Consider the following 22,474-nt stretch of genomic DNA (forward strand, 5'->3'; position numbering starts at 1 on the left):
TGATCTATGTCAAGCTGTCTTCTGTCAGTCTAACAACACTCACACACACAGACACACAAAAGCGAACAAAACCCGCCATGTTTGTACTGTTATGTTGGTTGACTGCTAACAAAAAGCTGCACACTGGGCTCAATTCAAGAACACCATCACGAGCGGTTCCCCCCAGTGAGAGACACAATCCGTCCAGTCTTCTTGAGGTATACATTTTATATTTTGGTGTCCTTTCACCCAATGCGGGGTAAAGTATGCAATCTGTTTGGGGTCGTTTCGAGTCCATCTGTTTCCCTGCTTTTTCAAGAACAATCACTTATAAAACACCAACATCAGAAATCTCAATAGGCATAGATTAGAACCCCACAGGTGCTTACAAAAGCAAAAGAATGAAGCAGATGAAAATCCTATGTAATTAATCATGCTTTACTTAGCTACAGGAGGTTTTGTGTTTCTTTAGGAGACTTTAGAAACATGACCTCATCTTAAAAAAATAAAACACCCCTGATCCTTGCTGAGTTAGTGACCACAGCCCAGTTTCTATCAATGGGTTGAGCAAGTAATGTACAAATTAGTATGTAAGCATTCAGTCCAAACTTGTGTCAGTGGTGTTATCGAGTATGGAGTACATCTGTTCATGAACCAGTCTGTTAATCTGTTAAACTTCTCTTTTTTTAAATTACTGTACAGATGGGTTGGTGTCAGGCTAAAAACACTGAACGCGTGCCTGAATGTGATACCTTCGTTGCTGAGTGGGACCATTTTTAACCATTCAAGCATCTTCAAAAGCACTTCTTCCTATCATGCCTGTAACAGCTTATACAGTTTAACTCTTTGCTGCGAAATTCTAAAACTGAATCACAACGAGATCAAACGCACACACAAACACATGCACGCAGAGTTATCCTCCTGTGACATGCAGCCTATACACACACGTCTTTGTCAGGACGTCCTTTGTGGACTTGTACCTTTTCAGGGGAGCCATTCTGTCCCTCAGTGGGACCACCAGTGAGTTAGAGATGCTGCCAAGTCGGACTCTGGCACTAATTGGCTCCACTATTAGAGGCTCACAGAGCCACACTTAGACTACAGAAATAAGCTCGTCAGTGTGAGGATGGAGGTTGGGCACGGTGCCTGCATGAATGCATGAGACGAGGAGAGAGACAGAGGGGGAGAGAGATTACTAATTAGGGGTCTGTGATGTACATGAGAAACCTACAGAAACAGTTCAAAACCCTCCACTTTGTAAGGCTCACACACACACACCTTTGCGCCCGTTGGTCAGGGCAGTTAATTAATTGGTTGGATGGTACTGATGCTTTCTGCTGTTGGATGGAGGGAATAGGGGGGTCTTTTGTCTGATGCACTTCAGTTGCTCTGATTGACAGCAGGGACAGGAAGTGAGGGCGTGGGGCTTAGAGAGGAAAAGAGCTTTTCTCTCCATGCTGCCTTCCTCAGATTAACATTCCCCTCCAACTCTCCAAATTCCTCTCATCCTCCTTTCTGCTTTTCACTCTCTCCCTCCCTTTGCTCTGACTTTGCTCCCTCCTGCATCTTTCTGTCCAGTTATACCAATTTACATTCAGTATCATACACTACTGATTTTCAGAACCCCCCCCCCCCCCATTCTCCCTGTGTTCATCTCCTCAGAAGCAAGACATTTAAAAAAATCTCACAAGGAGTGATTCATTATCTACTTATAGATAATGATTTATTGATTTATGTGATTTATTTCTATTAGCACAGAAATAAATCACACCGAACCAAACCCAGACGGAGATTTGCTAACTTGACCTGATGGTGATCTTGTGACCTGACCTCTGTCATCTATGTTTCACAGGTTCATTTGCAACACTTTTTTTATTTTTATTGAAGCTTTGATGGAAACTATACAAACACATACCACTGTAAGGGTCTGCCGATCATTTTCTAGTCCTCAGCAGTGACTTGAGGGCTGCCGTGCTTCAGGAGGCTGAGTGAGCAGAAAGGATTACATCATCAGATTTTCAAAACCTCCTCTTTCCAAACTGTGACTGGCGAATTCGTGTGGGAACAGAAACATTATCTTTTTTTTATTATCCTCATAAGTAAATCTGCCTAAAGAGGAACAAGGTCCTCTGCTTCTTTCCTTTCCAGATATAAATATGATATTATTATTATAATTAGGGGAAAACATGACACACGTACAGGGTTCGTTTTCCACTACCAAGCATTTTGTGCTGTATATCTTCCAGCATGCCTGTAGGGGATGTTTAAAGAATTAGCAAGTCGCTGACCTTTTTCTGATCTGTTTGGATTTGTGGATGTGAAAACTTCTCAGTGCGTTACAGAGAGGTGAGCAACGCACAGATGACGGCGCTAAGAATAAAGAAAAATAGTCTTCTGACAAATAAATGACTGCATAAAGGATGAACTTATAGCACATATAATTAAACAAAACTTGCTTTTTTGAGGATAACAGGAGTACTAAAAGTGCAGATCCGTGTCATTGTTCTTCCTGTCCTCGTTTGTGAATAAAGCTCTTTTTAAAGAAATTACTGTGGGACAAAAGGATTCTAGCCTTCAGCACAAGCTCATTTCCATGAGTTAGAAAAACTAAAGTGGATATCTTCCAAAGTTTATGTTTTTTGTACTCAAGATTCGGCCTGTATTTCTGTGCCTAGCAGTGAAGAGGCAGAAACACAAGCAGGGAATTTCATTCCTAAGACGACCTAGTTAATTTGTCCAAGTCAGACTACAAAGGCCTCATATTAACATTGGCTGAACTTTAAAATTATTTTCTGCACACATAGCAAAGTCGTGAGCATGCAGGGAACAGGGTAAATGCAGGCTGGGGTGTTGGTGTGTCTGCCTCTACCCAGTAGTCAGGCAGCAGCTTCTGCTGGGGTACTACTGTAATGGGGTTGTAAAGTACTTTAAAGATTTTAACCATCTTTTTTTTATGGTGTAGCTATAACTAAACTTGGTTTTATACTTTGCATGTTTGTATTTGGCTTATATGCTTTTATTTTGAAAATTGTTGCTAGTGATACTTCCTACCCACGTCTCCCAATTAAGGCAATGAGGCACATCTGACCTAAAAATAAATAAATAAAAGTGAGACTAGGCCAGGATTGGGCGTCAGCACAGCAGGCGAGCCACAGCAGAGCAGCCGCAGCAGGCATCAGAGACCCAGCAGAGCAGGGACGGGAGCAAAACAGACATCACTGGGAACCCCATAGAGCTGTTTCTTCGGAGCCAGCGTTGGACATGTAACAGGCAATTTACACTGAAATCCTACTGATGAATGATCAAGTGTATGCCTGCCATACTGCTACAATGGTATCTAGAGCCTTTGTTTTAAGATGCATGTCGCCGTGGACACAACGCACTGCTGGACTATTTGCTCTGTGTGATTTTAGTTTTGGCTTGTACTCTCTTATATTAGAGAAGAATCTCTCTGTACTCATTCAATCATCAATCATTTCCTAACTCTCTCTTTTCTTTTACATTTCAAATGAAAAGGAATGAAAAGCGGAGTCAACGCTAAAGTGCCGAGGACTGCACTTCCTCTAGCAGCTACTTAAGGCTATCTCCAAAGTAAGCCCACAATGACTCCCAATGGGACCAGAGTACAATCACAGCCAGTATAAAGGATTAAGCCAATGCGTCCCAACTCCGCTCCTGATTTATTAAGTTTCACAGTAAGATCCATCCCTCGATCATCACATCTGGCTTCAAAACTCAACCTGAGGCTTCAAAACAGGTGTTCACAAACCAGTGGCTGACACCATGGTAGCATAATCTCTTCTGTGTCGGAGTTGAATCAGCAGTTGAAACATATCACCAGAACTTACCATGAAATGCTACGATTTTGTTCACTTTTTTCCAAGCTCTTCTTTTTTTTTTTGTCCCTCTAAACACAAAGTTGAACCACGCAGTTATAGCTTCAGTGACAGTCACCGTGTACTCCCTTTCTGACCGCCCGTGACATCAGGAGAGTCCAAGTTGATGGGTTTTTGCAGTGCATCATCGTGAAAATTTTCACCAAATTTGAAAAAAATGCAACAAATGTGCCTCGATTTGTCCAGACCAAATGAAGTTACTCAGTTAGACAAGCGTTTTAAAACTTTGCCCTGTATTTGATAGAGAATAATACCCGTAATTTGTTTAGATATCGAGGGTGATGTTTACTCTACAATTGTGGCCCCAACATATTAGAAAGTATTATTAATGTCAACAGGTTAAACTAAAGCAACTATACAGGATTCTGGTTTTACAATAGATTTGAAGCAACATGAATCTCTCCAGTAATCCATTATTAACAAGCTAACTCCCCCCCCCCATCGGCTGACTGAAATGATTTGTGTGCATGGCGCCAAAGCTGGACGGGCTGTTTATATACAATCACTCTAATGCTGAGATTTAGAAGAGTGTCTGTCAAAGACATCAAGTGAAAAACCGCTGTATATAAAAGCTTAACTAGGATCTTAACCACAGTTTAATGGACTGACATTCTGAAGTCTTGGCCTCTTTTGAAGCCTGAAATGAACATATTTACATGAGGCTGGGTGCTGATCTATAACTATGCCTAGTAATCTCAGTTAGCAGCGCTGATCTATAGCATCTGTGGATGCCCTGCACAGTCAATTAAAAAAAAAAAAGTAAAGTTCTTGGAATATCTGCTGTCATTTGTCAGATACAGGACCGTGCAAATGACTTGACACCCCTCATTTCTTTATATTTTGCTAGCAAAACAGGAAACGGGTGCAGTGATTTATTGACACCAAAACCAGAGTTTACAAGCTTGAAAGTCAACACAGCCTGAAAATGTTTTTTCCTTTAAAAAAAAAAAAAAACAGAAAGAAAAGAAGCTCTTTTAATGTGTTTTGCTTCTCATATCTTTAGGATCAATTACAGTTGTTTTATTAAATTCAAAGAGAAATGTTTCCATGAGGACAGATTTTATGTGAATTTCTTGCTCACTCAAGTTTCACAAAACACACGTCAGTATCACAGTGAAAAGTGTACAGTTCAGGAACAAAAAACTAAATATGAAATAAATAAAATGCAGCAGTTTACCATATTCACATTTTATTTCCCATGTATTCAGTCTTAGCTTTTATTTTCTGCAGTACAATCAACTTAAAATGAATAACTATCCCAACAAACGCAGCCCAGCATTGCACATAAGCTGCAAGAGACAGAAACATGACAGACACGTATCGCATATTATACTGAAATTACACGTGGATATCCCTCAAACACACACACACATGCACACGCACGACAATAATGCTGTGTTTCTAAGATGTCCCAAACAAAACTTAAAAGGAAGCAAAGGACAGAAAACAGAGGAGTGAAATGGGTTTAGAAGGAAAGAGAGGAGCGAAAAAATTATTGGGGGAGTGAAGCCGAGTTAGAGTGGATAATCAAATTGAAAGCAGAAACACACTTTAAGAGCATTAGCTGAGCAGAATAATGGAATAACTTAAACTCCTGCAAATGTGCACACACAGTCTGCACCCACACAGAAAAATGTACGTACAGGAAGCATCACACAAAAAATACTTAATAATTTAAAAACAGCAAGCAAAAAACAAACAAACAAATCAACCTGTACAACAGAAACACATCTCTATGAGCAGGAAAAAAAACAATTTGATACTCGGCACCATCTGTTTTTACACATGGGTCTGTCCTACACAACTCCACAAAATATACACACAAGAGGAAAGAACAACGACGGGAAAAACATTCCAGTATAGACAAAAGAGAAGTGTTACCGTCGAGCTTTGGGCTGGGCTCAAACAAACGAGGTGACTAAAGATGAGGTTTCCACACTACTCGCATTCACTTTGTCTTTGTTCTGTGTGATTTGTGTTTGTCCAAAGTGCGCAAGGGTTTTCTGCTCTCTGTGCAGCTCATGCTTTCTTGTTCATCACTACTTTGTTATACTAACACGGTTCATAAAAAACAATGAAAACACCGACATGTGGATGCTATACATTCCACCTAAATGTGTCACTGATGTTAGTTTGCAGTGTTTACATCCACGTTTTAAATACTGTACAAGGTTTGTCTTTATAAAGACGTGAACATTCTGCTTGTGTGTGATATGAATAGCTTCGGTTTTGGATAAAGCAAGGCAGAGAGCACATGGGTGATCGGCCCACGTGTCACGTTGCCAAAGAGGGAAGGAAGTAAGGTCACGGCTCAAGTCTGGTTACATCTGAGCTGGTTCTTGTTCAAATGATGTTCAGATATGACAGCTGTTTGATCATCTGTGCATCCCATTTCAACAGTGATACCTTGGCTTCTCAAAGAAAAGAAAGAGACAAGCAAAGAAGGCCTGAACAAACTAAATGAATACAAAGTTAAAGTGCAGGGCAACAATAAAGAAAGCTAGAAAGAGGAAATAAGAAGGCAGGCAGATTGGATCTCGGTGCTGGCCAGTGGAGGAGATCCAGTTTCCCTAAATCACCTGCAGAAGTGTTTCTATCAAACACAGCGTCACAGATGAGAGGGCTTTCAAAGCCTACAGAAGCCACTGGCTCTATTATACAACTACAACCTTGGCAGAAAGCTTCAGCGTGAGTTTGGAAGTGATAAAAAAGGAGCAGCGAGTGGACCGGGGTTCAAGTTAAATGTCAAAAGTGCCTGCTGGTTGCAGCCCTGTGCAGCTATATGTGAATCTCAGAGGCTATATGGTGTCTGAGGTCAAGGCTTACAGTTCATGATGATTAAATTCTGGTAGTGAAAGGTGAAAACATTCATTAGAAGCTTTATTTTTTTGTATTACTGTAGCTTATATCAGTCTATCTGAAGTGAAAGGCAGGTGGAGTACCGTTAGGAGCAGCACGTCAGCCGCATAGACAAGAGTAAATCTATCAGGTCGACGCACACCTGTGTGGTGCTTATGTAGCATTTGGATTTGTATTTACAGCAGGGTCAGGTTTAAATCTATGCTATTTATCCAGCAGTCAATGTGAGAAGTGTTGCTATGTCACCTGTGAAATCTTTAAATTTAGATCATCTAAAAGCCCAGGCACCGGCTGTTTGTAAGCTCAAACTGCCAGGTACAGATGAGATTAACCCCGCAGCGCTGATCCCTGCGATTAGTACGAGTCGGACAGTTGATCAAGGTGGTCGGGATTCTCGTGGACGTTGTTGCCGTGCTCGTTTTCGGGCTCCGCGTCCTCATTGTCACTTTCTGCGCTGTAGTCTATAGCCTCCAGAAAGGACGGCTCGTCCTCCTCCATCACATAGGTAGTTGGGCTGCTGGGTAACAAAATAAAGAGTCACTGCCACGCGTGTCATGGATGATGGTTAAACTGGAAGAATGGCAATGTTCAAATTGTGAAAGCACAATCAAAACATAAAATGTTTCTTTATTTTGTGATGTTTTTAGTCAGAGGCATGATTAAATTTTTAATTTAAATAATATACCAGTAAGACAGGTCATTATTTTTATTGCTGATGGAGTTTGTGATTATCTTGGATTCACTATTAAATTTAGTCAAAGACAAATAGATTTTTTTCCTCAAAGTTTGATTAAAAAAATATTTTCTAAATGAAAAGGCAGCAAAAAAAGATCTGAGAATCTAGATTTAACATTTTTGCTTGATATATGACTTAAATGACCGATATATTCATAAAACTGCTGCAGTTTGTGACCTTAAATATGAGGAAATGCTCTCTTTCCTCACATTTCTACTGTTAAATGCCACATAAATAATCAGATCCTGCCGGTAAGAGTAATTGCTTAAACACAGAACAAGAAGCAAACGCAAACTCTGCAAAACAATTATACATATTAATATAACATTTACAAATCATAAAAACGTAAAGACCGCTAACACACATTAAATGTCTGCTTTGACCAATGAGGCAGTTGGGTTTTTTCTGTCGGTCTTAATGGTTAAATGCTTGCTGGTTCTTTGAGGTTTTAGTGGCTTTAGTGGGTTTTTAATGGTGTTAATGGTCTGAAATGTGATCCCAGGGAGACAGTCGATCAGGGGGGCTCAGACAATGATCTCCCACCAAGCTCGCCAGAGTATGAGTGGATGAGAGAGACAGAGAAATTACGCATCAGTATATGTACAGCAAACGTGTATGTGTATGAGGTAATGTGTGCGTGTGTAATGCATGTTGTCCAAGCAGATAATGAAAGCAATGTGTCAACCATTTCAGGCCATTACAGAAATATCAAACCAATTCACACACACACACACACACACACACACACACACACACACACACACACACACACACACACACACACACACACACACCCATTTTGTGTATCCACCAAATTGCAGTCATCTCCATATACCGTCTGTCTGAATATACAAATCCATATATGTTCATTAAAACCCAAATTACCCTCAGTCACACAAGGATAAACCTCCACATCTGCAGAACCTTCTAAATCGTTCTGGTCCTTTCTTATGCGCACAAAAAAAAAAACCAGACCCCATTGCTCGTATCCACCCATTTAAGCACTCCAGTTATTTGAAGACACATCCCAGTGGCCACAATATCATCGTTGTGATGAACTCTTAAATGGTAAGTGGTACTATACCAAGCCCCACGAATAAAGCCATAAATCCAGGATGAGAGCGACCAATCCCAGAGGGTACTAATGCCCACACACACACACAGCCACACAAACACTTTTGGAGTCCCTTAATGATCAGACACATAAATGATGAATGAATATATCAATATGAGAGTAGAGTAGGTTAGTAACAGAGAGACAAGGAGATGCAGGGAGAAAGAGATGTAAGCATTAAGTGGTTTGGAATATAGAGCCATCACTTGGATTCGACTTCTTTAACAAAGCAGAAGCTAATGTATTAAAATAAGAAATGAAGATAACCTTGGTGGTCACGGCTTGGGTTTGGCCAAGCTTAATAATTTATTGGCTGTGTTGAACTAAGTACAATCTAATCTGTGGCGACCTCATATTTCTGAACTGGTCATTTCAATCGAGGTGATTAGATAATGCATGAAGCTACTGGGTGATTTCTTTTTCTTCTTTTAGGGTGAAGAGCAGTGCTGACTCACTGTCACTTGCTAAAATATGGATGAAGATGCCGAAAACTTGAGTGCAACTATGGTTTTTGAATGAGTCTGTATTTAGATGTGGACACTAAATTTAGAGTTAAAACTGCATTTTTTTCCTAACCCATAAAACTCTGATGTAGATTAGATTTTTTCTAAACTTTAGTTAATGTTGGTTTGTCAGACAGATACGTCCTAATTTCCTAATTATAGCAGGTCCGCTGGGTTCGGTGAGAAAAGTCCGACAGTCCAACATGAGGCCCGATTAAAAGGTTAAAAATAATTTTTCTTTAGAAAAGGATTTAAATGTGGTAACTTGTCACGCATCTCTGGGATGCTTTCAGAGAGGCTTTCATTTTTAATACTGCTGCTTGGGAGTCTAGTTCTATTTCCATACTTCTAACCACTTCCATATCTGGAATTTCGCCACAGAGCTCAAACTTGTGCAGAGACGACAAAGATTGCGGCGTGTGATGACAGCTGGGTCTCCGGTTATGCCCGAGCAGTTTCCAAACCTAAAGATGTACGTCAGTTTAAGGTCACCCCACAGGGTGAGACTGAAGGCTGAGTTTTCCTGCAAGGTCCTGAGACGCCTGAGCAGGTGCACTCGGTGATCCGAACAGTAATACGTGGAACTGTGTGATGGCGTACGCCGCACTGAAGAGGCACAAGTTTTTTGCCACCACAACATAATCATCGCTCACCACCCTTCCCACTCACCAGACTTGGCTCCCTGTGACTCTGTCAGTTTGCCCGAGATAAAAATCAAATTGAACAGCTCCCATTTTGACACACTGGAGAGGATCCAGCGCGCATCGCCGACGCACAAGCGCGAGGGACAGAACGAGACTTTCAAGGAGCAATCTTAAAATAGCAGCCGCGCTGAAAACTGGTCCGGAGGTGCACGAGAAGCCAAGGACTGCACCTCATATAGTCTACGACAGAGTAAAATAGAGAGCAGCAGCAAATCTATACATGAACCATCTATCTATCTCTATATGAAAACATCAAAACAAATACCAAACGTGGTAAGTTTTCTTTTAATCCTATGCCTGATACTGCAGTTGTATCCTTTCCTTTACTGCACTGGGGAATGAGAGCATAAGAAATGAAGTTACTGTACACTACTGCAACAAACTGAACACGTTGACACAAGAACTATAAAGAATATAACTATAGAATAAAAAGGCAGATAAGATTAGAGTTCATCTTAACAGCTGAACTATAAAGACATTCAGTTTTACCATCCTTTGACACTTAGGCTGTATGAGGACACGCTGTGATACTGGACTTTAATAAACTGCTTTCCCACTTTGTTGCAAATGTATTCCAGCTATGGAGGGAAGCTAATCTCCACGTTCCACGCACATGTACTACCCTGCACCATCAACTACTTCACGCGCCCCTTAACAACTCTACTGTGTAGGTGTAAATGGTTTTATCAAAAGAGATCTTCTGGCTGTTTTAAGAAATAATGATGCTACTGACAATTATTCATGACCACTTCCCTCTCAGACCAAAGTTTTCATTATATTCCTCGCACATGATCATTGGTAGAATTTCAATGATGCTCACAGCAGCCCTGCATAAATGGTAAATGGTAAATGGCCTGTATTTATATAGCGCTTTACTAGTCCCTAAGGACCCCAAAGCGCATAAATTCAGGCCTTCATTTGTTTCTTGAGTAGTGCTTCAGAGCCAGAATGACAGTCACACCGTTGAGAATCAGCGCCGAGGGGGAACGTGTCTAGCAGTAATGAGGATATTTGTGCAGATAAAAAAAGAAGGCAGTCTGTAATCATTTCCAGGTAGATTTATGGTCACAGAAAACATTATCAATATCTCAGATACCTTGAGAAGGTTGCAAGAGGACAAGAACTCAACAGCTAAGAAACAAAAAGCTGAAAAACTTAAAACAAAAAGGAGAAAAAGGTTAATGAGGAGAGTAGTTTTTGTTTGCTGTATTGTTTCAATAAGACCAAATTCCACAGCTGTGTGTGGCTTGTTCAGATGACTGCACAGAGCCATGGCTTTTTTCCACAATACTAACCTGACCACTTTGGACTGTGTCCCAATAATATCGCTCTCCAAATCCAGTAGGTGTTGGTGGTTCCGGAGCCCGGTCAGCCTCTTCAGCCTCAGCAGTGCCACGCAGAACTGAGCTCCCATCTCCTCCAGCTCTCTGGTGCCGATCTGAAGACCCTGGAGAAAACGCTAAATGGTAAATGGTCTGCACTTACACAGCGCAGTTCTTAGTGGTTCTACAAAGTGCTTTAAAATGTGTTTCTCAATTATCCTTTCTCAAACACACTCCAATGACGGCAGTGCTACAGTGCAAGGTGCTCGGCTGTGATAGCGGGCGACTTGGGGTTTGGTGTCTAACACCAGGGAACTTTTGCAAGTGGAGAGGGTTGGGATTGAAACACCAACCGTGAGATGACTGGACAGCCCGCTGTACCTCCTGAGCCCAAGATTTTAAACTCGATACGTTCACCAGAAAACAAACTAAAAACTCACACACATACTCGCAAGTACTTTCAATATACTGACATATTCAAAAATAACTGCAAAGGTCAGAGTGAAATCTAGTTTAAAATGACTGCTGTGGGTTTTCTAAAGCTGCTCTGGAGCCTGGGGATAGAGTCATTGTCCAGCTTCAAACGCCCCAATTCTCGCTGCGGCCAAGCACTTGGTAAGAAAACTTTTCATGTGGAGACATGATCATTTATTTCATTTTCAGGGACACACATTCAAACACATATGCACCCCTTCCCACACCCACACAAAGTCTGCACAGTTCATTCGTACAAGCAAATGCAAACAGGGACACACTAACCTTCAGCTCACCCCGAATCCCGACCCCTCCAAAAAACCCTTCATGTTCTTCCCCTCCCCCCAGAGCAGAACAGAAGGAGGAACATCTAAACTTGGCCACAGACATATGCAGCCACAAATCAGGAGACATTAGTTCCTGCACATCTGGACAAAAACTTTCATGAAAACCAGTAGGGGTCTTAATCAGAGCCAAAATGGCATTGTGGGACTCAGTGTTAGATGTTGACATTGGCAGGAATCAATAGGAAGGAAGTCAGCTGGGATGGAACACCATGGAGTTAGAAAGAAGAAAGGGAGGCAGCACAGTCAAAAAGGGAAGAAAGAGAAAGGACTGAGAAGAAGCAAAGACAAACAGCACCGCAGCTCCACCTGGTGGGCATGCAGAGGAGCAGAGGGGCACCTCCCTCTGAGAAAATGACAAGCTTGTTCAAAAGAACATTTTAATTTCAGGGTCATTACTCTAAGCTACAATAAAATGCCCAAGTCTTTTATTTGTCCATACAAAGGATGGGTACTGTTAAGATCTTACCTGCACTCTTATTGCTGGATTGCACATGTGTTAATGTAAAATATAATCACAAGTTTTACACATTGCCAACCTCACCAGAGTAAGCAGGTGGGGCTGTTTGGTAATGTGCCTCAGGTGCCAACAGCTGCAGTAATCTCCCTACAGGCAACTGTATGAATAACTATGAGCGATTATTTAATTATCACAAAATTAACTGTTGGCTGGAGCTTTTCATTAAATAGGAACATTAAAAGTAGTGATTTAATTTGAAGGGGAAACAACTGTATTTTTCTGCATGGGTGCAACTCACTGCTCTGCTTATTATAAGAACACTGTGTTCGAAATTCGTTCCAGAGGTGGGCGGCACCTTCTCAAATGAAACCATTTCTTCACAGTCAGTGAATTTTCATAAAATGTAGCAAAAGTTAGTTTTGAACAGCCTGTCCCATCTACATGACAGGACAGCACAGAAGTGTTGTCATGAGAGCAGAGCTCTTACAGCTCTGTTAAAATGAAGTCTAAATTGTTATTATGCTAGATAAAGACTGACTGTACAGTAGCACTCTTTGTCTAGTATCGGTACCAATTTAATACTAGTGTTCGGTAGCAATCCATACTGAATAAACAAATATACCCATACCTTATATTTGCCCTGATCACAGCCGCAGAGCGTGCTCTCCATTGTATAGCTGCGTTGCACTCCGATCTCTCGCCAGACAACCACGCGGGCGGTTGCCTCTTTGGAGCGCTCCACAACAAAACTGCAGCTAGCCATGCTGAAGGCTGGAGCGATTTGGGACAGGATCTTGGGAAGGGTCTGAAGAACATATAAAAAGTGTTTGAGAAGTCTGAATGTCTTTGTGTAGGCGTGTGCGTGTGTGTGCTAGGGGTGCAGATGATTAAATAAAGAAAAACAGGAATCGATAAAAGCTATAGTTATGCAAACCCCCAAATTTGGGGTTTTCATTCCCAAATGCAGACAAAAACATTTTGATGTTACCAGTTTTTTTTGTCTTTGCAAAATGAGTTTAAACCCATTTGAATATGTTTATTAAGACATGGTGACAGTGTTAAAGAAAGTCAACAAACAGAACAGGTAACATTACAAACATGTACTTACTAAAATCAACATCTTAAATATAGTTAATATGTAGCATTAACTATGTGTTGGTGTAATTATAAGTCGACTGATGGCATGTCTTTTCTGGAGTAATACGAGCACAACTTAATAATGGTGATTCAAATTCAGCCCAATTAATATCCACTGATATGTTAACTGTACTTTCAGAAACTGGGCAAGTCTAAGAGAAGTTTGTGTGTACTGCTGGCATTCACCCTGTATCCAAGGTCCTCGTGCAAGTCGCTCGATGTAGCACTGATATTGGACTGCCAAACTGTCTCCTTTACGCTGCAGCCGTACATGAACACATTCTTCTTCCTGGAATGACCGTGGTAGTCGCAAAATACCTGTGCATTCACACACATGCACACACATAGACGGAAAAGAAGTACATTGAATAGTTTTTTTAACCATGACACTGAGACTCGAGTTATAAAATAATGACTTTCTCTGGTCAGTTTGCAAAGAATAACAGCCTCACCCCTCTTTGTGCCTTTACGTTGCCACCCATTGCAATATACCAGTAAATAAAATTATATGTAGCAGAGAGGCGAGCACAGGGTTTAGTTTATGGTAACTATATGTGTAATAAAATAATGCAGTTATTTACAGATGTTAAGCAGCCAAACAGAATGTGCAGCTGGATGGAGAAAAAAAAAATTGTGTCGCAAAGTGGAAAACGCCCCTAGAGTAATTCCAGTTAATTAGAGGTCATACCAGTGGTGCCCTCTGTATGTGTGCAAGGTACTGCAGCAGGCTCTTAGTGTGGTAGATGGTGGGGTGGAGCTCAGGATTGGGATTCTGCCACTGGCGATTCAAATCCTCCCCACTCAGAGAACAACGATGACTACAGCAGAAAGGAGATGGCAGAAGAGGGGAAGGATACAGAGTGGAGCACAACAGAGCAACAGCTAGAGAATCCTTCAAGACAAGATTTGATGTGTGTTAACGTAAAGCTGTGGCCACCGTGCAGGCCCAGGCTCGGCAGAGTGTGTGTCGTTGGTGTGTATACTTGAGAGTTATGAGCGTGCGTTAATTTAGTTCCATTTCTTTTTACTCACTTCCCATTTATAACTCCATCAGGGTTGAGCATGGGCACTATCTTGAAGATGTAGGCCTCCCTCAGGCTGGCTGCCAGTGGGCTCGTGCCCATTAAGAATTCCAGCGTGCCCTTCATTACCCAGCTGGCATTGGTCTCTCCGGGGTGCACTCTGGCAGACAGGAAGATCAATGGACGGTTCCCTGAAGAGCGAGAAAGGAAAAAAAAGTGCAACACAAACATGAGCACAGGGAGATGGAATGAGAAGGAAAAAATCTTCAATTTTAAGTTTTTTCAGAGCAGAAAAACAACATCAGTGCAGTGCAAAGCTATTTGGAAAATAAGAGTATGCCCTGATACCTCAAGGCTGTTTTACTGTAGTACTAGTCATTTCTATCAGTTACTGGGGAGGTTTTTCAATTAAAGGACCCAAAGAAATTATCACCAACTAATGACAGATTACTTGTGATAAAATAACCTCACGTGGATCAAAAATCTACCCATTAACAGACTCTGAAATAGTTTTATCTGCTTAAATAGGCTACAAGATACTCAAGGAGATTCATAAAAGCAAGTAAGTTGGACTTTCAGGCTCAGTTTACTTTGTTAGACAGACTGCTCCCAGCAGTCAGGAATAATCTTCATTCTAAGGATGACAAATTAGGTGTATCTGAAAGGCTGTTTTAGGTGATTTAATCAGAGTGTCTGGCAATGAAACACTTTGGACTTCTTTTACATACACACGATTCCCATTATTGTGATTTTGTTGCGCATTTGACAATTTTAATTGGATAATTCAATGATTTCAACTTTCTACAGCCCAAATAAGTTTGAACTAACTTTGTTTCACCAGAATAAACCTTCAATATCAATACTTTCCACAAGTTCCTGAGTGCAAACAAAATGATGAATCCAGCAGTTTGCAAAATCTATCGACTCCAGATTTTTCTGACATTTAAAACCACACAGCACTGCTTCCTTGACATTTATTGCCAACTCTAGAGAGAGCTATATAGCTTTATAACTAACTAAATCTCCATATGGATCTACATTTATTTACTCACTAAATTGACAGATGTGATCATTTGAGTTGGACTCGGGCATGGCAGTGATGGTAAGAAGGGGGCAGATGTTCCCCCCGAGGGTTTCGCACAGCACGTCCTGTCTCAGGTAGATATGAGGGGTCCTCAGTGCCTCCAGTTTGGCCAGGTGCATCTGCGCAAAATGACAAATTGCAGCTTTTAAACCCACTCCCATCCACAGCTTCCATTTGAACCCTCAGAGCTTTTGGATGTTTCTATTTTTACATGTTATGGTTGTATTATTCTACTGGCTATTTAATGAGCTGATCACAATTAAGTGATTTAGATTGGGTTTAAGCTGAAGTAATTCCGTGAAGCAGCTCTAGACATATGCAAAAAAATGTAATGTACCTATTCTCTTGATAAGTGACTGAGAGTAGACTGAGAGCTAATAGTGGTCTGCATCAGGGTTCAGATTACAGGTTTGTGATGTAGCAACAAAGGAAGAGTGATAATTACTGTACGAGCGCATGCTAAGACCCATTTCAGTATTCTTGAGGTTACACATGTCTTCTAGTGCTACAATAATACCTTGAGCGTAGAATATGTATAAGGGTAATGATAGGCAAAGTAGCAGACGTCATCTTTATGGCTGAAGGTTGTGCTGAAGGTCAGAGTGAAATACGATTTTCCTTTCTGACCACCAGCTGCGATGGAACTCCTTGCAAAGTGATTCCTACGAGAAGCAAGAACACTTCGTGAGTATCTGTTGAACGCCAACAACACACACACTCTAGTTCTTCATTAGAGATCTCTGCATAATCTTTGCAGGACAATACATAGGAAACTAGTAAACGTGGAATCACAGTCAAAAAACACTTGAGCAAGTACTGGAAGCTATACTAGAAGTTGTAGTATGGAATGACTACCTGAATCCACTGGATGGCACTGCAGTTATTTTTATAATAAATATGCCTGGCCTAATGTGAGCTGTGGAAAACTAACCAAAAGAGAAAGTTATAGCTTTATTATTTCAGATGTTGCATGAAGTGAAGACACCTGCTGTGAAATATTATTTATGCTTCACTTGATTTAAAGAATGGATTAATATATATATTGGAATATTCAGCATATATTTCAATTCAATGGTATGGACATAAGACATTGCAGGGGCCTGTGAACACTGTTAGAGATAGAAAAGCCTTTGGATGTCACCTGGTGCTTGGATATATGTCCACATTTAGTTGCTGCTAAATTCATTTTGATTAGCCCAACACCTCTTGAATGACACTAGTCTCTCATTTACCTGAGTTTCTTTTAAGTTTCTTTCACCCTTTTCCTAAAATTTACAGTTAAGATGAGAGAAAAAGGTCATAAACAGGTTTGCTCCTGCTGTTAATTTATTAGAACTGTCAAAGCAAGGTCTCTCCTCTGGGGCGAGGCGATGACTACACTGTAAATCCTAGTTTTCTCTGAAAATATACCTTATAACTTTTGTCGCTGAAGCTATAAAATATATGATCAAATGCACTCAGTGGCTACCATATTAGGTACATCTTGTGAGAATCAGGTTGGACCACCCTTACTTCTTCATGATGGAGATTTTGGTTTATATTGACATGATGGTGTCACACGGGTGCTGTACATCCATGACGTCAATCAGTTATTCCACCACATCTCAAAGGTGCTCTATTGGACTGAAATCCTGTGACTGTTGAGGTCATTTGAGGGCAGTGAACTCATTGTCATGTTCACTTGTTATAGACTATTAAAGCTTTATGTGCGTTATCCTTTCAAAGGTAGCCATCAGAAGATGATCATAAAGCTATGGACAAACAACAATACTTTAATTATTCTCCAAAGGGCCCAAAGTGTGCCTAAGAAATCCTCAACTCCTACACCTTTACACCACAAACCACAAGCCTGAGCAGTTGATATAAGCCCAGACAGATTCATGCTTTTATGTTGGTGATGCCAAATTCTGAGCCTACCCTCCGAATGTCGCAGCAGAAACTGAAACAGATCAGGCAAAGTTTTTCCAATCTAACATTGTCTAATTTTGGCGAGACCATACAAATTTGAGCCTCTGTTTCCTGTTCTTAGCAAGTGGCTCCACATGTGGTCTTATCTTGCTGTGGCCCATCTTGGCCCAAGGTTCAACATGTTGTGCTTTCACAGATGCTCTTCTGCACACCGTAGTTGTAACAAATGGCTATTTGAGGTAATTTTACCCTCCCATCACACTGAAGCAGTGTGGCCACTGCCCTTTGACCTGTGGTATCACGGCATTTACACCGAGAAAAATGCTGCTCACTGGATATATATATATATATCTTTTTTGGGTTAGAGACAGCTGTGTGTGAAAATCCTAGTAGATCAGCAGTTTCTTAACTACTCAGACCAGCCTGTCTTGTACCAACAACTATGCCATGTTCAGAGTCACTTTTCATCCTGATTCTGATGCTCAGTTTGGTCGTCTACATGCCTAACTCCACCAATCTGCAGTGTGCTATGTGACTGCAATAACAAGAAAAAGTGCATCTAATAAAAGCAGCAAGTCTACTCTTGCTTTAGAGCATTTGATTTTCTGCTCAATTTTGCCCATTTCACTACAATATGATTGCACCTACTTGTAGTAACAGATGTCTGTTCCCGTTCTAACCCAGCGAGGTCTGCCACTGATTGCCTCCTGCACAGAGTACATCAGCACCTGCATGCCTACACAAACAGGGAGAAAGCCCAAACACAAAATAAGTCAAACTGTGCTGTGCAAATTCTCAAGCAAATTACAGTCAAATTTTTTTTGCTGTGCCTTTAATACAGTCTAATTCCATTTCTGCTGTATAAAAATCTTTACAACAAATGAATAAATAAAAGTTCTGTAGGTTGGACTGTTATTCTTCTCACCGTAGTTGAACTGGCTGTTTGACTTCTCACAGTTAATGATGTTGAAACGGTAGGTGGTCCCAACACGCATCCCACTCACTTCTAAGTAAAACCACTGGTGGTAGTGATTACTGTTGATGTCTGAATTCAACACAAGGTCATACTCATACCTGAAGAGATACCACAGAATAAACTCTAAATATGAGCCCAAACATCATCAACCATAAAGAAAACTCATCTAGACCATTTTAGGCATTTAACATTAGTGAAGTCACACACAGCTTACCAGTGGTGTCTGTAACACTGTATACTCCATTGAGTATTAAGTACTTACTTTCTAACTTGAATTGCCTTTCTGAGGTTACCAGACTCAAACTGAGAGTTAAACTTCAGTGATTCACCACTGTCTTCAATAACAGGGCAACTGAAACATAAAAATTAATATACAGTAAATGGCACAACTCTAATTATAAGGAGAAAAGTAGCTTTTGTTAGTACCACTTAACTGCAAATGCTCAATAATGGAAACAAAATTCATCATTTTACATGAGTTTAACCCTAATTGATAAAAAGCTCTAAGGCTCACCTGGGAATGTCCAAGTCATAAACCACTTTATCCAGGATATCATTCGGGTGAATCAACCTCTCAATGTCCTGGAATATCTTAGATCTGCAGCGTAACACCCAAAAAGAAACTGCTAACAGACTAAAAGGATAAATATTCTTCAATTGCTTATTAATAAGGATGACCTCTCACCTCTGTACACCATAAACTCTTTCCAGATGGGGCTCCTTAAAAGTTGGGGCTACATGGCCAAAGTAGTCTGGGTAAGCCACTTCAGCGTACTGTGGGACAGAACGTGTCCCCTTCACCATCTCCACGTATAGGTCAGGGTCATGCAGCGGGAGGAGGAGGGCTGTGTCAGGCACCTCCAGAACCGCTCCTTCCCCTCCCTCATCTTCAGCACCCTCTGATCCACAATCTGAACCTCCTCCTCCCACGCGACGTGTAGCGATATCCCCCAACAGCAGAGGTGACTGTATGTGTCTTGTAGCACTGACTGGGGATCCCTCTTGTTTCACTCCCTTTAAACCGTCCTCTACATTCAGAGCCCCCTTGTCTTCTAGAGAGACACAATCCAGTGCATGCGGTAGTCCCTGTTCTATCATCTGGCCTTGAGGAGAATGCATGGAGGAGGATAAGGTTGTATGCCCATCTGGGGTAGGAATGTGAGTCTCCTCTTTTTTGTCATGGTCCTTGGTGAGGTGGATCGTGTCCAGTTCTAGAGATGCTAGAGAAGCAGCGGGGGTTCGAGAGGTGGCAGAGGCAGGTGGCTGTGTGTGTTGTCCTTTGATAGAGTTCCAGATCTCCTGAGAGGCTGGTGTCGCCATGTGCTTTGGGGACAGGGCTTGAGCTGTGGGCACTATGATTGGACGAGTGGATCGAGCTGAGGATGATGATGAAGAAAGGGATCCTGATGAAGGAGTAGAAGAGGCACCTTTTGAGCCTTCAAAGTTATACCCCTGCAGGAACAATATATTGTAGTTAACAGCTCATGCATTGAAGAATGTCTAGACCAGACTGCTGCCTGTCAGCCAGTAGGATTTTTAGTAAATATTACATGTTCAGTCGACACCACAAATATAATAAATAACACAATTTTGTTGAACTCTTGCAATGTGATAAACAGACTGACACACGGACACATATGCAAAGTTTTAGGCACCTACCCATCATGCAATATCAACACCATGCAAGCACAGAGTCAAGGTCTTAAAGAACTATGAGGACCATGGAGCCGTGTAGAAAATACTGACCTGAAAGTCTTCAGATAGTTCCAGAAAGAATCTCTCATATACCCTCAATTCCTCGAATGGACGACCAGGGCTCTTTGTGGGATGCAGCTTGTTCAGGTCAGTCTCTATGTCATCGTTCTGATTGACAGGAAACAAAGGAAGAAAAACTTCAAATTGCCTGTTATACATTTGTATTTGCTCTGTCAAGACAGCTCCAATCTAGTTCTTATGAGGTTCACCAGATATGGGTGACAAAGTGATTTCAGCACTCAAAAATGGCTGGTAAATTATGACTGCCCTCTACTGGAAATTTAGGAAAGTTCCGATATCAATGACTAGGTATGACTCATGAAAATGTACGATTTTGTGTTTCACAAAACTAACGATGATATTATAATTTCCAGTGATATCAAAGTTGAATTGTGAATCTAATATCACATAGAGGCAATATGCTTGCCATAGTGAACAAGTGTACCACATGTTAGTGTACTGTTGTCATGTGAAATGTCCCATATGCATGCAAGTATTTGGTATTACCAAAGTGCGATGAGCTTTCTCGTCCTCTTCATTGTCAGTATCAGTTTCTGCCTCCGTCTCCTCATTATCGTCGCTGTCATCCACCACATCATCCACTGGGTACAACACACATACGCAGAAATTATTCCCCTGACATTTCTGTTTGTCTTTTGCCCACGCTGGGGGAGAGAGAGGAGGGGGGCTTATTATTTCTGAAAATGTGAAAGAGGCCAGCACATGACCAGAACAGCAGTCCCCCCCCAGAGGATTCTGGTCAATGAGTTGTAATGCTATGCCCAGAACAGAGGAAATGTTAACAAAAAGATGTGAGCAGCCATGGTCAAGAGATGGGTGATCAAGAGAAAGAAGAGATTCTGAGCACGTTTCTTCAAATAAAAATTCAAGAGCTCACCGACATGTTTTCAGGAATATAAACGAGTCAGCACCAATCGATGCTGTAATAACTAATGTATATCACTGTTTTACAGCGTTCCTGTTTGATTCTACACTCTGCAATAAACCAAAAACAGAGGTAGTATTTGGTAACCTTCTTTTTAAAAAATACAAATACGAACAGTGCTACTTGGAAAAAAAAAAGAATGTAATAGAGCTTTTTTTATTTAAAATTTTAGTTGAGACTAAAGGCCCTTAAACACCGAACGTGTTGTGTAAAAACAAAAGAAAATTCAAAATTTTATGAATCTGAATTTGATGCGTAAAATATATAAACACAGAAGGTGTTGCGTTTTTACAAAAAAATCATCCTCAAAAAAAGGACTGTCAAGAAAAGAAAAAAAAAGAAAAGTTGAGCTGATGATGCGCTGGCCCTGATCTTCCTAATGAAGAGAAGAAAGAAACGAGGATTCTGGTTCATCCAATTCTCACGAGAACACAGCAGCAGGGAGAGTATTATGGTTTGGTCCAGGAGTGGAAGCGGTATCCCAGCCGCGTTTGTACATTTCAGGATGTCAGTGGGGCAGTTTGAAGTCTTGTTAGCAGAGTTGGAATCATATATGAGGAAGTACAGAAATCATTTCAGAGAGCCACGTTAGTCGGAGTAGTGTTCGGCTGTGTGTCTGAGGTAAAATCATATTTTTTTTAATTATTTCAATGTCGTTGCATATTCAGAATCAGAATCAGCATCAGAATACAGTACAGCTTTGGATTTGAGCTATGAATGCACTTGTTGCCAATGACCAGAGATCTGATTATTTGGATTCGAAACATCAGGAAAAATTGAGATTGGTTCAAAGAAATAAGTGTTTCAACTCCGTCGAGTAAAATTATTTGGTCCGTTTGAATGGCTGCTTTAAGAAAAGGTCCAAAAAATATATTTCTAACGCATAAAACATTTACACAATTTTACGTGTCGGTGAGACAGGGCCTTATGAGAAAAGAAAAGAAGCTCAAATGTTTCATCATGTGCCTTTGCACATGATGTAGGAAGCAAATTAGCTGAGTTAAATGCAAGAACATACGGTATGTCTACTAGTGGGAAAGCAAGACTATGCAATGTGCTCTTTATTACCAACACATGTCATGTGTTAGTTTAGTCAAGTATGATGTGAGGTGAATGAGAAAGAAATAGTGAATCTGTATAATCTGAGGGTTACGTACGTCTTACCCTTCTTTAAGGGCTTGTTGCTGAGCTGGTGACTTGTTGTTCCTGTAAGGCACATTGTGTGCAGCAGTGTCATGAATGTTGTCATTAGCCA

General features: G+C 41.0%; 1 protein-coding gene across 5 annotated transcripts in view; it reads right to left on the reverse strand.

Moving 5' to 3' along the window:
* Nucleotides 1-5,047: 5,047 nt before the first annotated feature.
* The window catches only part of agtpbp1 (ATP/GTP binding carboxypeptidase 1), a 33,389-nt gene continuing 15,962 nt past the window's right edge, over nucleotides 5,048-22,474 (reverse strand). For 2 of the 5 annotated variants that reach the window (XM_082554573.1, XM_082554576.1), the window contains 16 exons: nucleotides 22,384-22,425; nucleotides 20,781-20,875; nucleotides 20,265-20,381; nucleotides 19,204-19,970; nucleotides 19,033-19,116; nucleotides 18,781-18,870; nucleotides 18,468-18,616; nucleotides 18,191-18,278; nucleotides 16,152-16,296; nucleotides 15,603-15,753; nucleotides 14,561-14,741; nucleotides 14,217-14,346; nucleotides 13,715-13,846; nucleotides 13,020-13,196; nucleotides 11,087-11,238; nucleotides 5,048-7,251 (listed from right to left, as the gene is read on the reverse strand). In XM_082554573.1, the coding sequence (XP_082410699.1) occupies nucleotides 7,089-7,251; nucleotides 11,087-11,238; nucleotides 13,020-13,196; nucleotides 13,715-13,846; nucleotides 14,217-14,346; nucleotides 14,561-14,741; nucleotides 15,603-15,753; nucleotides 16,152-16,296; nucleotides 18,191-18,278; nucleotides 18,468-18,616; nucleotides 18,781-18,870; nucleotides 19,033-19,116; nucleotides 19,204-19,970; nucleotides 20,265-20,381; nucleotides 20,781-20,875; nucleotides 22,384-22,425 (2,663 nt within the window). In that variant the 3' untranslated portion in view covers nucleotides 5,048-7,088. The remainder of the gene's footprint in view (nucleotides 7,252-11,086; nucleotides 11,239-13,019; nucleotides 13,197-13,714; nucleotides 13,847-14,216; nucleotides 14,347-14,560; nucleotides 14,742-15,602; nucleotides 15,754-16,151; nucleotides 16,297-18,190; nucleotides 18,279-18,467; nucleotides 18,617-18,780; nucleotides 18,871-19,032; nucleotides 19,117-19,203; nucleotides 19,971-20,264; nucleotides 20,382-20,780; nucleotides 20,876-22,383; nucleotides 22,426-22,474) is intronic. The other 3 variants (XM_082554574.1, XM_082554577.1, XM_082554575.1) reach the window with 3 other exon arrangements.

The sequence above is a fragment of the Aulonocara stuartgranti genome (assembly GCF_965226115.1).
Source record: "Aulonocara stuartgranti genome assembly, chromosome: 12".
Taxonomy (NCBI): Eukaryota; Metazoa; Chordata; class Actinopteri; order Cichliformes; family Cichlidae; genus Aulonocara; species Aulonocara stuartgranti.